The sequence below is a fragment of the Cavia porcellus genome, unplaced genomic scaffold (genome assembly GCF_034190915.1).
Source record: "Cavia porcellus strain 051 isolate PalLab524CR breed Dunkin Hartley unplaced genomic scaffold, mCavPor4.1 scaffold_1, whole genome shotgun sequence".
NCBI classification, from domain to species: domain Eukaryota; kingdom Metazoa; phylum Chordata; class Mammalia; order Rodentia; family Caviidae; genus Cavia; species Cavia porcellus.
Genome location: NW_026947484.1, coordinates 150,094,118 through 150,107,679, shown reverse-complemented (window position 1 = coordinate 150,107,679; position 13,562 = coordinate 150,094,118). Strand labels below are relative to the sequence as shown.

Here is a 13,562-nt window from a genome sequence, read left to right as displayed (position 1 = left end):
AAGAATAGCTGGAGACTATCACTTAATTGAACTGGTTCCTCTATAAGCAGTCATAAATAACAATTTGAGACATGGTATTCAGGAATGTGGCATTTTTGCATTGCCTGTATTGTGTAAATGAAAGTGCACCCATGCCTTACTAGTGGTACAACTTGGTCTAGAAAAATAAATTCCTTACATCTGTAGCTCATGGTGCAAGTCACTTACAAAGAATAAGTGTTGTTACCATCCTTAAAAAAGAAAAACATACAGCGTATTCATGATTTTTTAAGCAGTATTACGTTCTAAAACTAATGCTTTGATTGATATACATGTTATGGAGATATATTTGTGTTATCCTAGAATGACTTTGTTTTTCTAAGAAAACTTTAATCTTAGGAATTTATATACTTATTCCATAAATTCGTATGTCATGATTATTCATAAATGATTCTTGGGATCTTACTGTTGTTGGAATGTAAGCCTTAGATATCTAGTTCATAAGAATAACATCCATGTTGGTTATAAAATCAAAATATTTTTATACTATGAAAGGAGGGAAGGAGAGAGAGGGTATTTTCTGGGGCATTACAGGACCATAAAGTAAATGATGGATTTGTTTGTTTTTCAGATATGAGGATCAATGATGCAGACTGCTGGGTTCGATGAAGCTGGGCATTTATAACTAGATTCATTAAGGAATACAAAGAAAATATTTAAAAGGATCAATAATGGTGTCTTCTGGCTGCAGAATGCGAAGTCTGTGGTTTATCATTGTAATCAGCTTCTTACAGAATACAGAAGGTAAGGCGCAGTCCAAATTATGTTTCTTAGATCTAGAAGAACATGAACTATGTATGCACTACTCTTTGTGAAAATGGATAGAGAAAATGTTTTAGAAATAATTGTTTCACTTTTTCTTTTGGTGGCTGAGTTATTTTTACTATAGGGCTGCACAATATAAAAAGCACTACATATCTGAATTTATATTTTACATAAATTTAAAAATACAGTAACTTTAAGTAAGCCTAAGGGAACTAAATTATCTTTTTATATATTTTGCATTTACTGTGGCTACTTTTTTTTCACTAAAATTAAAAGGATTTTGTAGTGACCTTTACTTCATCTTTAGTTTTGTCTGCTTTTGAAGTAGTTATAATTCTAAAATGCCTAAAATTTTTCACATTTTCTAGAAAAATCTGTTTCTGTAGTGCTTTTTAATGTTATCTCTATATTTTCTTTACAATGTGAAAACTTGCAGAAACATAGCAACTGTTTCTTTATACTTAAAAGATGTGAGGGAATTTTCTTGAATACTATTTTAAACTTTTGATTTTCTTTACCATCATGGAGATTGAATCCACAGCTTTGGGGTTGCTGTTCAAGGTTTGTACCTTTGGGCTATATCCCCAGCCTCTAAAATTCAGTTAAATCCAAAAACGATAGTGAGCATATTTTTCAAGATAGACTTGATTTTTAAAGAAGTAAATGTATTTTTGAGGCCAAATGAAGTAATTAGAACTATCATTTATCATCATACAGATTTATCTTGTATCTATTAATTTCTATGTTGTTAAATACTATTTCTGTGTAAAGATAACATCACTCAGGTATTTTGAAGAGTAGGCTGGAAGTTAATATGGAGGTAAGAATTTTATAGCTAGCAGATAGTGATAGTTACTGTATTTGGCCTGAAAATGTATTGACATGTAAAGTCTGTGAAGAATACAATGAGAAAAGAATATAAAATACAAAGATTTAGTTTCAAATAGCTGAAAAAATATTTTAGAATTGTAAAATTAGTTTTATGTGTAATTTTAAGTGATCCACTTACACTAATTAATAAAGTGATAGGTAGGGGAAAGAAGTATATTATTAAGTAATAGAAGCATATTACTTTTGTTTTTATAATACACTTCGAAATGCTAACATTTTAATTTTGCGTGTTTCTTAAATTTTGTCATTTTGCTGTCTGCTGTTTATATTACTGACATAATTTAATAGTATAATTTAACTAGCTGGATGATTTAGAAATATTTTAAAATAAGAATTGTATCCAGTAAAATATATAGTGTTCACGCAGATTTTAGTCACAGTCGAAAGATACAAACGGGTTAATATTTTATTTTCAGATGACATTGCTCTTTGCTTTAGAATTGAAAATATGTTAGATTTACAAGTGTAGTATGTCTGAACGAGTAAGTGCTGTAATGTTAAACAACAAGCAGAAACTGAGTTTAATAATACAAATCTCAAGCTTGGGTTGTTATGAAAATTATATGTATAGTCTATAATTTTGCATCTGGTTTTTGGAGGAAGAAACTAACTGAATTCCTGCTGTTATGTGTGAATGTTTTTATACATTTAAAAAAGATTCCAGGTGTGGACCAATGGCTCATTAGTCCAATAATGAAAAATTTTCCAATCAACATAGAGACCCGTTTGCTGGCACAGTAGCTTAACTCAGCAGGGGAGAAGCAAACAGAGACTTTTTCATGAGCTACTGCAGCTTTATTTCTAGTGTCACCTATCAGGTCAGGATTCATATCTGCTGTTACGAGAAATTTCATTTTTGGCACATCAGGCCAGGGGGTGTTGCTTTTGAAGCATTTCCCTCCTACAGGTAAAAAGAACCCGGTATGAACTCACCGTGCTGGTCGTAAGAGTATATATACACAGTAAGAGCACTGATCCAGCATCACATGAGTTTGTCTTAGAGAAGTTTTTACATGATAACGATAGTCCTTTATTGCTGGAAACCGGATAATGGGCTGTGAACACCTGTCGAGAAAACCAATCAAAGTTAGATATGAGGACGTAGGAAGGAAGATACAAACTTGACTATTCGGCTGTTAAGTTTCATCTGAGCCCTTACATCATTACCTTTGAAAATGTTATTCAGGTGATCCTTTTTCTGCAGCAGTTCCTAAGTCCTTGCACATAAACTCAAGTGAGGTTACCTCAGTGGTCTCCTTCCTCCTTGAATAAATAAATTGAACCAGGTCCTTGGGATTTAGACCCATGTGAGGCCTAGTTTTACTCTTCACTGAGGCTACAATCTTCTTAATGCCTACTGGAATCAAGTACATAAAGTCCTTTGAGTGGACAGAGCAGGCCAGTAGAGCTTTTCTCCAGGCAGGAAAGTACTTGCCCATGATTAAATCCATTCCTGCCTTTAGTCTGGTTTTACCAGTCTTTTGACTTTTCAACAGGAACCAAACAATAAGGTTTTTCACAACTAACTGAGCTTTCCAAAACAAAACCAGCCCATGTCTTCTCCAACAGCTGTGGGACACGCCTTCTTTCTTTTCAGAGCTTTCTTTTGTTTAATGTTTTATCTTGATAAAACTGCAAGTTTCACATAATTTTGGATTTGTTTTTAGGGATATATTTCTAAATGTGTAAGAAGCACTTACTCTCTGTTTAGAGAAATGTTATAAATCTGTCATGTTTTCTTCATTTTTTATTCTTTACAGTTCTGGGTTTGAACCCTGTATCTCACGCACGTAGGGAAGTACTCTGTGAGTGATATAATCCCTATTCTGGGCAAAGTGGTATGATCCCTATTCTAGCTAGCTTAAGTATTTTTAAAGTTTTGAAGTGATATACTGTAAATATATAAAATTTTAGTTGTTGACATTACGTTATCTGTAGTTATCAGTATGTCTTGTACTTTTTTTTTGTTTTGCAAAATAGTACAGTTTTATTCTTGATTTCTCTCCTATGAACTTTTTGAAAATTATCTTTAGTTTTGAACAAACAATGATTGTGTGAAAATCAGTTTAAGTACTTTGTAAATTTTTCTTATAATTGATTTTATTCCTAGAGAACTAAGCTCAAATTCTTCACAAGTCAGTTCTTTTGAGGAACTGGTGTGCTTTGATTATTTTGACCAGTTTTTATAAGCATAGTATCCCACTGTGGTATCATGTATCAGTAAGTAGGAAAGTAAATTGAATTTTTGTGAACTAGAGAATTAAATTATGCTATATAATGGAGCCTTGGCAAGCATAAGTCAGACATATAAAGGCTTGCTTAAGTGACAAGTTACAAATAATAGTGGTTCTTCAGCAAAGCCAGTAATCTGGATTTCAGGTTGAATTCTTTTTTATAGTATGTATGTAATTAGATATAATAAATCAGAATTCTGGTTAATCAGCTCATATTACATTGTTGCTTGTTCTTATTTCAAAGAAAAATATTATACCAGGTATGGATGCCAGATATGCCATGTATAGATTTACATATTTATTTTTCTATTAATTGAGAAAATGAAAAATATAGTTGTAGGAATGATATTTTGGCAGTTTTCAGTATATATTTAAATTTTCCAAATACTTTTTCTAATGACCTTTGAGTTAATGTTATCTTTCTAAAATGTGTATCTGTTGGGTATTTTAAGTATCTGGTAGAAGAAAATATGCAAACCTAGTGGTTAATTATGAATTAGAGAAAAATCTTTTCACATGTAAATATTTCCTTCAAAATGGCCTGAATTTGGTAGAAGAAATAATAGGTGTTTAAGGTTAAATTTAAGAGTTTAAAATAATGGTTCCAGTATTTCGTTTTTCCTCATATATGTTGATACACACACACACACACACACACACACACACACACACACACACACACACACAATGTCAGTTTCATAGGGGCAGGAATTTTTGTTATTGTTACTCTTCAGCATATTTAAGTGCCTAGAAAGTGCTTCGCTTGGAGCAAGTGCTCAGTCTGTGGAAGTCTTTGAAGAAGTTTATAGTTCTAAGAGTGAAGGGAGGACACAATGAAGTTGTAATCACAGGGTGATAAACATCAGCACCTCTCACATGTTACAGCTCAAACTACCTCCAGCTCTAATTGGAACTGTTTAGACTTTTTTTTTTTTTTTTTGAGAAACAGGGTTTTTCTATGCAGCGAGGCTGTTCTTGAGCTCAGCTTTCTAGTCCAGGCTAGTTTCAAACTTGCAACGATCCTTCTGTTTCCCTAGTACTGTGATTACATAGAAAAGAGTTTTGGGGGAAAAAAGTTACTATCTTCACTGTATTCCAAATTTAATGACCATCTGTTTGGTCATTAAGGGTCCTGAGAATTAGTATCTCTACATTTTCAGAATTTCTTGGTCATTAAATGACCTGGGAATTAGTATCTATACATTTTCAGAATTTCTTTTTATTTATGATCAGGCTACTTGAGCATAATTTTAAAAAAGGAACTTTTCACTATTACTTTTTAGCTGTTGATGAGAAAGACAATAATTTTTAGAAGTATTTATACCAAATTGAAAAAAAATCATTTCGTTGGGGATAACGTCTGTGTTTAACGGAGCTTCCGAACTGCTTCCTTTGGCCTCTTTTCATTGTGATACTCTTGATCTTTTCCTTGTTAGGAATAACTAGATTGTCATTGCCGTGATGATGAGGAATTGACCTTCTGTAGGGATTTTAGATTTCCCAGTCTAGCAAAATTAACTGCGTTTTGTTCATTTCATTATATTTGATTAGTTGCAGTCTTGGAGGTATATTTTCAGCAAGGTACATGGGGATTCGACTGTATCACTCCTATTAAGCTTAATGGGAGTCACAACTGCCATTAAATTAATAGGAATTGTATATCTGTGCTTGCTGTGAATGTAACCTTACTTTTAAAATTTACAAATTATGTAGATTAACATCCACTCAAAACTATACATTCAATTTTTTAAAGATAATTTTATTTCTATTTTTAGTATGGGCCAGTATGAGTTTCTCCTTAAGAAAATACTTAACTTTATTGCTCTTATAACACTTTAAAATCTTTATTGTACTTTATGTGTATGATGTAATTTGATTGCAGCAGCTTTTATCTCTGTAGATAGTGGTGTAATTCAGCTGTCAAATATAAATATTAATGGCATTTATAAATTGTATGATGTTGGTTCTTGAGCAAAAGAAAATGCCTTGTATTATTGCAAATTAGACTCAAGATCAGAGTAAATTTTCTCTGAATGTGATTCAGTGGTGGAAAAATTAGAACTAGCTTAAATAGAATCTAGTGACATATTTTAAAGAGTTAATTTGTATTATATTTTGGTTGCTTGTACCAGTATTTAGTGTCACAATATGTCACAATCTCTCATAAACAAAGATTAAATTGAAGTGCTTGATAGCTGATTTTTTCCCTTCTCACTTTTCCTTCTACTTTCTTCTCTATTCTGTGCTCTTTTACTTCTTTTCCAGTAGTGCGGAGGTTTTGTTTATCTAACCTGTTACATGTCTGTTGCTGGTGAAAAGGGAGTCACCCTGCACAACTACCTAGTAGAGCTCAGTGACATTATATTGTCTGACTGTTTAAGTTTCGCAAGCTTCCATTTTTCTGACAAAAGACTGTATCAAATATTTAATAATTAAGCATAATGAAATAATAGCTAAAAGGAGATGGTGATTAGCTTATCTGTATTACATTTTAGAAATACTAATTTTGCATGTATATTAAGCATTTATCATAGTTACTGTTAACATTTTAAAAGAATCAATAATGCGTTAACAGTAGCTTAATGAGAAGCGCAGGAAACATTTAAAATACCTTAATTTTTCGGACTTGTAATTCTAATTACTTATTAATTTCAGTTTTGATGAAGCTCTTGCTTTGTGTTTTGAACTAATGCTTTATATGCTATATACTTTAGAGAAAAGATGATGCGCATGGTTGAACATATCTGAATGTTAATGTGGAACCTGGTGTGCCTGGAAAAACAGATTTAGCTGCCACGTTACTTAGGGAGTGTGTTACTGAAACATATGCTTGGTACCCTATGGTACTTCTTATTTTCCTTTCACCTCCTCTGCATGACAAAGAATGACATATGACAGCCAAACAGCCTACATGTATTAGACATCAATGTGGATTAGTGAATATCTCATGACATCTTTCAACCCTGTTCTTGAACTCCTTTTGTCAGTTTGACAGAAGTGATTCCAGGAGAATGCCTAGTCCTGGCCTTGGGAATCTCTTGGCTAAAATGTAAAGCCAAGAAGTGAATTGCGTATCTGCGCTTCAGGAAGCAATAACAACATTTATAACTTTCCTTATCAGCATGGGATTCTTCTGACTTTGACTTTTATGTCTGCCATAATTCTTGCTTTGAGGGCTTATTTTTCTTGAAAGTGTTTTGTTTCTTTTTTCTTTTTAACTTCTTACTTTGAATGTAATATATTTTCAGGAGAAAAGATTCAAATTAAAAAACTTAGGATTAAAAATATAATCATTCTTAATTCTAAGATAGTACTATGATGTTTATTATTCCAAAACACATTTGATATACATATTTGATATAAAATTATGTATTCAAAATGAAATTAAACTCTCGACTACATGTGCTCTTATATTCAAAATTTTCACTTTACAGTAAGCTGTGTCATATTTTGATAATGTTTTAACAACAGCTGCATTATAATTTATCATGTATGCATATATATATACATATATATTTATAGTACATTTTTTTTTCTTTTACATCTAGTTATTTGAGGCTAGAATTCTATTATGTTAGAGATGTAGACATCTTTCGAATTGGCTTTTCTGAAGACTTACATGAGTTACCACGTGAGACTATCACTCTTCTTGGTACTTTCCCAGCTTTGATTTAAAATTTTAAAAAGAATTGACATTTTTATATGTAAGAAGGGCTTTATATTTTAAATTTGTGTTTTGGGGTTAATCATGAAGATAAAAACTTTCTCATGTACTTATTCATTAGCTAGTTATAATTTTGAAATTTTTATTCATTACCTTTTCCAGCTTATCTGATTACATTACTACAACTCATTAATGATAATCTTTTGTCATTTTTATTACCAAAAATATATTCCAGTTTGCCTTGCAGTTTAATTTACTCTCCTTAATTTTTTATGAAAATGCAAAACGAGAAATTTCTAATAAAACACCAATCATAGATTTAGCAGTTATAAAGGCTTTGTTGAATTGGGTTTATTTGTTTTTCCTTTTTGATGAGTAGCTATCTAGTGAGGTCATCATTTTTATAGCTAAAATCTCACATCTTGATGTCAGTTACTTACTCATCTGCATGTTTTTGTAGTGTTAAATGTCTTTTTTTGAAATTTTAATCACCCAGAATCAGTTTTTAAATGTTGCTGGGATTAAAACCAGGCTGTGTAGTTGGACTAGTGGTCTACAACTGAACTCCTTCCCTTGCCCCTAAATTTTTTAACTGATAGAGATAAAATGAACCAACACTAAACCAAATGCTATGGCTCAGATTTTCATTGACAAAGTAGACAAAATTATTACAGTGTCAGATTAATAAATGATGGAAAATAGTCAAAGACATATTTGTGTTTAGAGGAACACAAATGTGATTACAGTGAATAAAATAATCCCACCATAAAGAAAAATTCCTATGTAGTAGGAATTCTGGATTGTCAAAAAACAGGAATTTCTTGGGAGGGAGGTACAAAAGGGTCCAGATAATGTAGAATTTTGTCTTGTATATGAGTTTCTGTTAAAAAGAGATCGAAATAAAATTCTCATTTATTTTGTTACTTATTTATATGTGCTTCTTGTTATTCCCTTGCGTGTATCTAATTGATGTGTGTGAGCATTCATCATTAGTTCCTTAATGATTTCTTTTTGTGTGTGTTTGTAGTTTGAGTTGACCATCTTTAATGTGGAAATCCAAAATGATCTGATGAAACCCGAAACTTTAAGGACTCACATGATCCCTTCCTATCCCCCTAAAATTGTGCAAAATATTCCAAGATCCCAAAATTAAAATCTGAAACACTTCCCAAGATAAAGGATACTTAACCTGTATTAAATCTGAATCACTTGATGATCCCCACATCTGTATCAAATTCAGGTCTTTGAGTTGAAATACTAAAAGAGTCAGGAACTTTGTTACTTTAGCCAGACACAACAGAAAAGATAAGCAGTTCATTGCTGGTGTAGTGCAGTTGCATTTTAAGAGATTTGTCTTGTATGGTAGCATTCTGGGGTGAGATCTTTATGTCACATGATTCAGAAAGTTGCCCAGCAAAGCTGGAGAGACAGATGACATAGGCTAAGTGCATTAATTGCTTAAATGAAGTAGTGTTGTATTTTGTTTTGTTAAATAATTTTACATTTGGGTTGCTTTAATAAGTCAGTCAAATAACAGAGTTTGTTTCTGGACAGAAAGAAAGGAAATGGGATGTGGTTCAATGACAGGAGGCTCTTCCGTGAGAGGAGAAAAGGGAAGGAGAAGGAGCCAGGAAGATTCAAGAAAGAATCGTACAGGAGGAGGAGAGCGTGAAGGAAAGTCATTTAAAAAATCTTACCTATGTAGAATAGGCAGTGTTCCTCATAATTTTAATGAATGGACTTGTAAGTCACTTGTGAATCCCGTAAAAATGTACATTTTGAGTCAGTAACCTGGACTGGACCCTGATGATCTGCACTTGTAGCAAGTGTAAGGTGATGCTGAATTTGTGGCTGTGGGAGAAGACATCTGTATCAGAGTGTTTTAGTTACTAATATGTTTGATTGGAAAATCAGATTTCCCATGACTATAATTTCCATGTTTGCTAGTCAAGGTTTGTCCCCAACCCAAACAACATAGCTGAAATGTAGAAATGATACCAGTTTGAGTTTCATAACTCATTTCCTTAAAAAAGGAAGTAAGCTACCTTGAAACTGTAATGGAGTTGTATTTTGTTACATTTCTAATCCTGTTGCGCATGCTTTCTGTTGACCTTTTATTTGAAGATTGGTTTTGAAAAATCCATAAGCAATGATAACTGCTTCACCATCTCTCCCTGTTATTTCCCTGTGTCCTTTGTTTAGGAATCCTGTCTTTATTCTGGCATATATAAACATTATTTTTCATAACATATTAATAGAATTATTCTATTGTTTAAAATGACATTTACATACCTTAATTCTGTAATGCAGATGACATTTTCATCTAAACTTTAGGAATGCTTTCTTCCTTTTTATACTAATTTTTCAAATTCAACATATTGAACTACTAGGAATTGCTATTTTCACTTCAGTGTTAGTACCATGACATGTTAGTGCTGTAAGAATAGAGGATTAAGAACTTGAATATGAACTTGTGATAAGTAGTTTTTTTAGTTGTAGTAAAATACTAAAAACAGACTAGAAGAACAAAGTATATTTAAAAGCATTCGGCAATGTTAAGCAACAATAGCTGAAAATATTTTGCCTGCTTCAAGTCATTTCATGATTTTTCCACTTTGTAGTATACTATATATAATCAAATTCTCTTCTGTCTTTTTATTGGTGGACATACTTCTTAGTGACAGAAGCGTTTTTATTTTTCTTTTCCTGTCAAAGACAGATCATGAATAATTTATTTTAATTTTATAATGCAACTTGCAAATTAAATTTGTTTCTTGTTTATTTAGCTTTTCAAAGCAAAACTCTAAGTAAACAGCAAATTTTAAACAAAGTGATTTAGGTAGTTTTATCAGTTTTTTGTAGCATTTTGGACTTGGAGTCACAGTTTGGTTATTAGCAATGTAGACTTTTTATGGTACAGATGAAGGAAGTAAGACCTGCAAAGGATTGTCCTGTTGTCCACCTCTACTGAATCGTCTGACCAGTAGGCTTTCTGCAAAATTTTTATGTTTAGCTTCAGGTCATTGATTGTGTTTTCCTGCCTCAGTCAGTTAAGAATTTTTAAAGTATATGTTAAAATGTATTATATAAATCATTCAATAGTGATTACCAAGAGATATTTCTTTACTTGTTATCACTTCAGATTAAAAACTTTATTAAGGGTGACTTTGTTTTGTAAGGAAAATCATGAATTTTACTGGAGAACCTGTCTTGTCAACTTTGCAATTTTCCAATTATCTCCAGAAGTTTGCGGCTGCAAGTATTTAGTTTTTAAAAAACATAATCTCTTTGTCGACACAGTGAACTAGTTTAGAATACTGAAGCCTGTAATCATTTTAGGCATAATTTAGATTTTATTATGTTTAATCATTCAGCATTAAAGTAGTTAAAGAGCATGCCTTCTGAGCTCTTCCCTTCAGGATTGGGGTTTGGACGGTACTGTTTCCCTTCAATTTGCTTATAAGTTAATCCTTCGCTTTGTTTTAGAGCTTAAACAAATGGAGACCATCTCCAATAGCTTTCAAAAGCTCTTACTTCTGTTGCATTAATGGCACTCTGTATAGATCCGGAGACTCTGCTTTATTTACTAGAAAGCTTGCCTTTGCGAACTGTCACACTGCTCTTTCAGCAGTATTGATAATTGACTGATAGCAGACATTGAGTAGAAGAACTCTGGTGACAAAAATCTGGGTATAGGTGTGACTGCAGCTTAAAAGATGGTGAATCTTTACCTCTTGTTCCCGTTTTTTCAGTTGTAGTAAAATACTAAAAACAGACTAGAAGAACAAAGTATATTTAAAAGCATTCGGCAATGTTAAGCAACAATAAAACCCCGTAACCATTCAAATGACAGCAGCTGACTATTTGAATTAACTTTGTGTTTGGCTTAATTTGGGGCTCTAATTATTCCTAACTTACGTGAGTAGATTTCAATTATAGTATCCTGCAGGGAATTGTAGCTAAGGCAACTGAAAGAATCATTTTACATAAAGTACTTTTGTTCAACTGATTAGGCAAGTTAAAAACGTAATGATGTAAAATTGAAACTCTTCTGACGAGGTCCAAACAAATGTTTCTAGTAATATTTTTTTTAATTACACAAAATTTAATTTAAAATGATATTTTGATCTTTTGGAGGACTGACTTCATTTTTATATAATAAATATATAAATGTGTCAAAGGCGTGTTTAGCAAAAGACTTTAAAGGATTTTTTCCTGAATAGTTCTTTGCTTTGTAATTCGTGATACACATTGTGACAGCTTTAAATACATAGATTCAGAAGAGGAATACACATGAGCAACATAAATGACTGGCAAGTCTTTAATTTTGTATTTTAGGGCTCATTTCAGTTGAACACAGATCAGAGACTTAGGTATGAAGAGCTGATACCAAGAAGTGCAACGACACTTGAGTGTCTGATACTGTGTTAGAGCCAGCGAACAGACTCAGCATTTAACTCACTCTTCCTCAGTGTTCTTTCCTTCCACTATCAGAGCCCACTTAATTCCGAATGCTTACAGGATGATTGCTACTTTATGAGTTGGTTACTAGTAGATAACACTTTGATTTTTATTAGTCATTGTATTGGAACTCCGTATAAGAAAGCATTTGGTAGCATCAATAGGCCATTTTGAGGCTTAAACATTTCACTAGCTTTTTATAGCTGCTGTTCTAGTGAGCAGTTAAGAGCCAGCAGCTCCTTCTCTTATCTTCCGATCAACACCGCTTTGAATCCCCTTCATTCTCTTTTCCTCTTCCCTTCCCCCTCCTCCTCCACTCTAGTGTTTTAAACATCAGCTATGCCTTAGTCATTGTCAGTTCTTTGACCAGCTTTTCACTAAGTAAAACAGAATCTAAGAGAGGGAGCATAAAATTCACACAGCTCGACTGCTTTTCAGTGGGATTTTCCACTAATAATTATGGCAACGCTGTGTTACTAATCATGTCTAAAAAGCAAAATCAGCAACAGCAAAAAACAAACACAAAAGAAAACAAAACAAAAAAACAGTGCTGAGTTCTTTTTTGTTCTTCAGGACAATTTTCAAAGGTTCCTACCTTTCTTGGAAGACTTTCAAAAATAGAAACAGAAATCTTCCTAGTTTAAATAGCAGCACAGTCCAATATAGCCACAAACACTTATGAGAACTTGAAGTATGACTAATGTAACAGCAAAAGCCCATTTTTATTGGGCAAATCACTTTATAGATGCTCACAAATTCCTGTCCCCCCAGTAAGGGCTTTTTCTCCCCTGTTTTTGTAAGCTTCTTACACCTCCTTTATTATATGAGATCAAAGATAGTGTTTGTCTGTTTTATTATAGTGCTTAGACATTAAAAATACTTCAGTTAGTTGAGAAATACAGTCAAGGAGACTGAGTACTAAAGAAACATTTAAATACCTGATTTCATTCATGGGGCTGCAATTTCACTGATGCTCACCTGCAAACAGTACGGCGATTTTATCAATATTCAAATAAAGTATCAGTGCATCAGAGTATGTAACTTGCAGAAAAATACTCTTTAGGATTAGCAGCTAAGTAAATTTTAAAGTGTACATTGAAAATTAATTGCAGCAAATACTAGTTAATGACTGTAACCCCAATTCTGAATACAATGCTTTTTTATATCATTCTAAATATCTGGATGATACGTTACATCAAACTAAGTAAAACAATGTGGCTTCTCCTTTCTAAATATGAAGCTTCCCTCTTTTAAGTCCACTGATGACCACAACTAAATTGTGATTTGCTTCCTGTGGCTTGACAAATATGTTAGAAGATAGGCAATTATGAGCATCAGCTTATAGATGATGAAGAATGAATATCTAAAGATTAGAAAATTCTTAATGATGTACTGTGAATTGTTTATTTTGGTAACTAGAAAATCCTTTTCTGAGATAGAAACTTCAATACAAGGAGAAATTTTTATTTTCTTAATGAATCGTATTATTTTATTATTAGGTTATTACT

The 13,562-nt window shown here is 32.5% G+C and overlaps 1 protein-coding gene across 39 annotated transcripts in view; it reads left to right on the top strand.

Moving 5' to 3' along the window:
- Adgrl2 (adhesion G protein-coupled receptor L2) overlaps positions 1–13,562 on the top strand; it is a 612,767-nt gene that overhangs the window by 464,127 nt on the left and 135,078 nt on the right. For all 39 annotated transcript variants that reach the window (XM_063257703.1, XM_063257708.1, XM_063257705.1 and 36 more), the window contains one exon: positions 611–783. In XM_063257703.1, coding sequence (XP_063113773.1) covers positions 711–783 — 73 coding nt within the window. In that variant the 5' untranslated portion in view covers positions 611–710. The remainder of the gene's footprint in view (positions 1–610; positions 784–13,562) is intronic.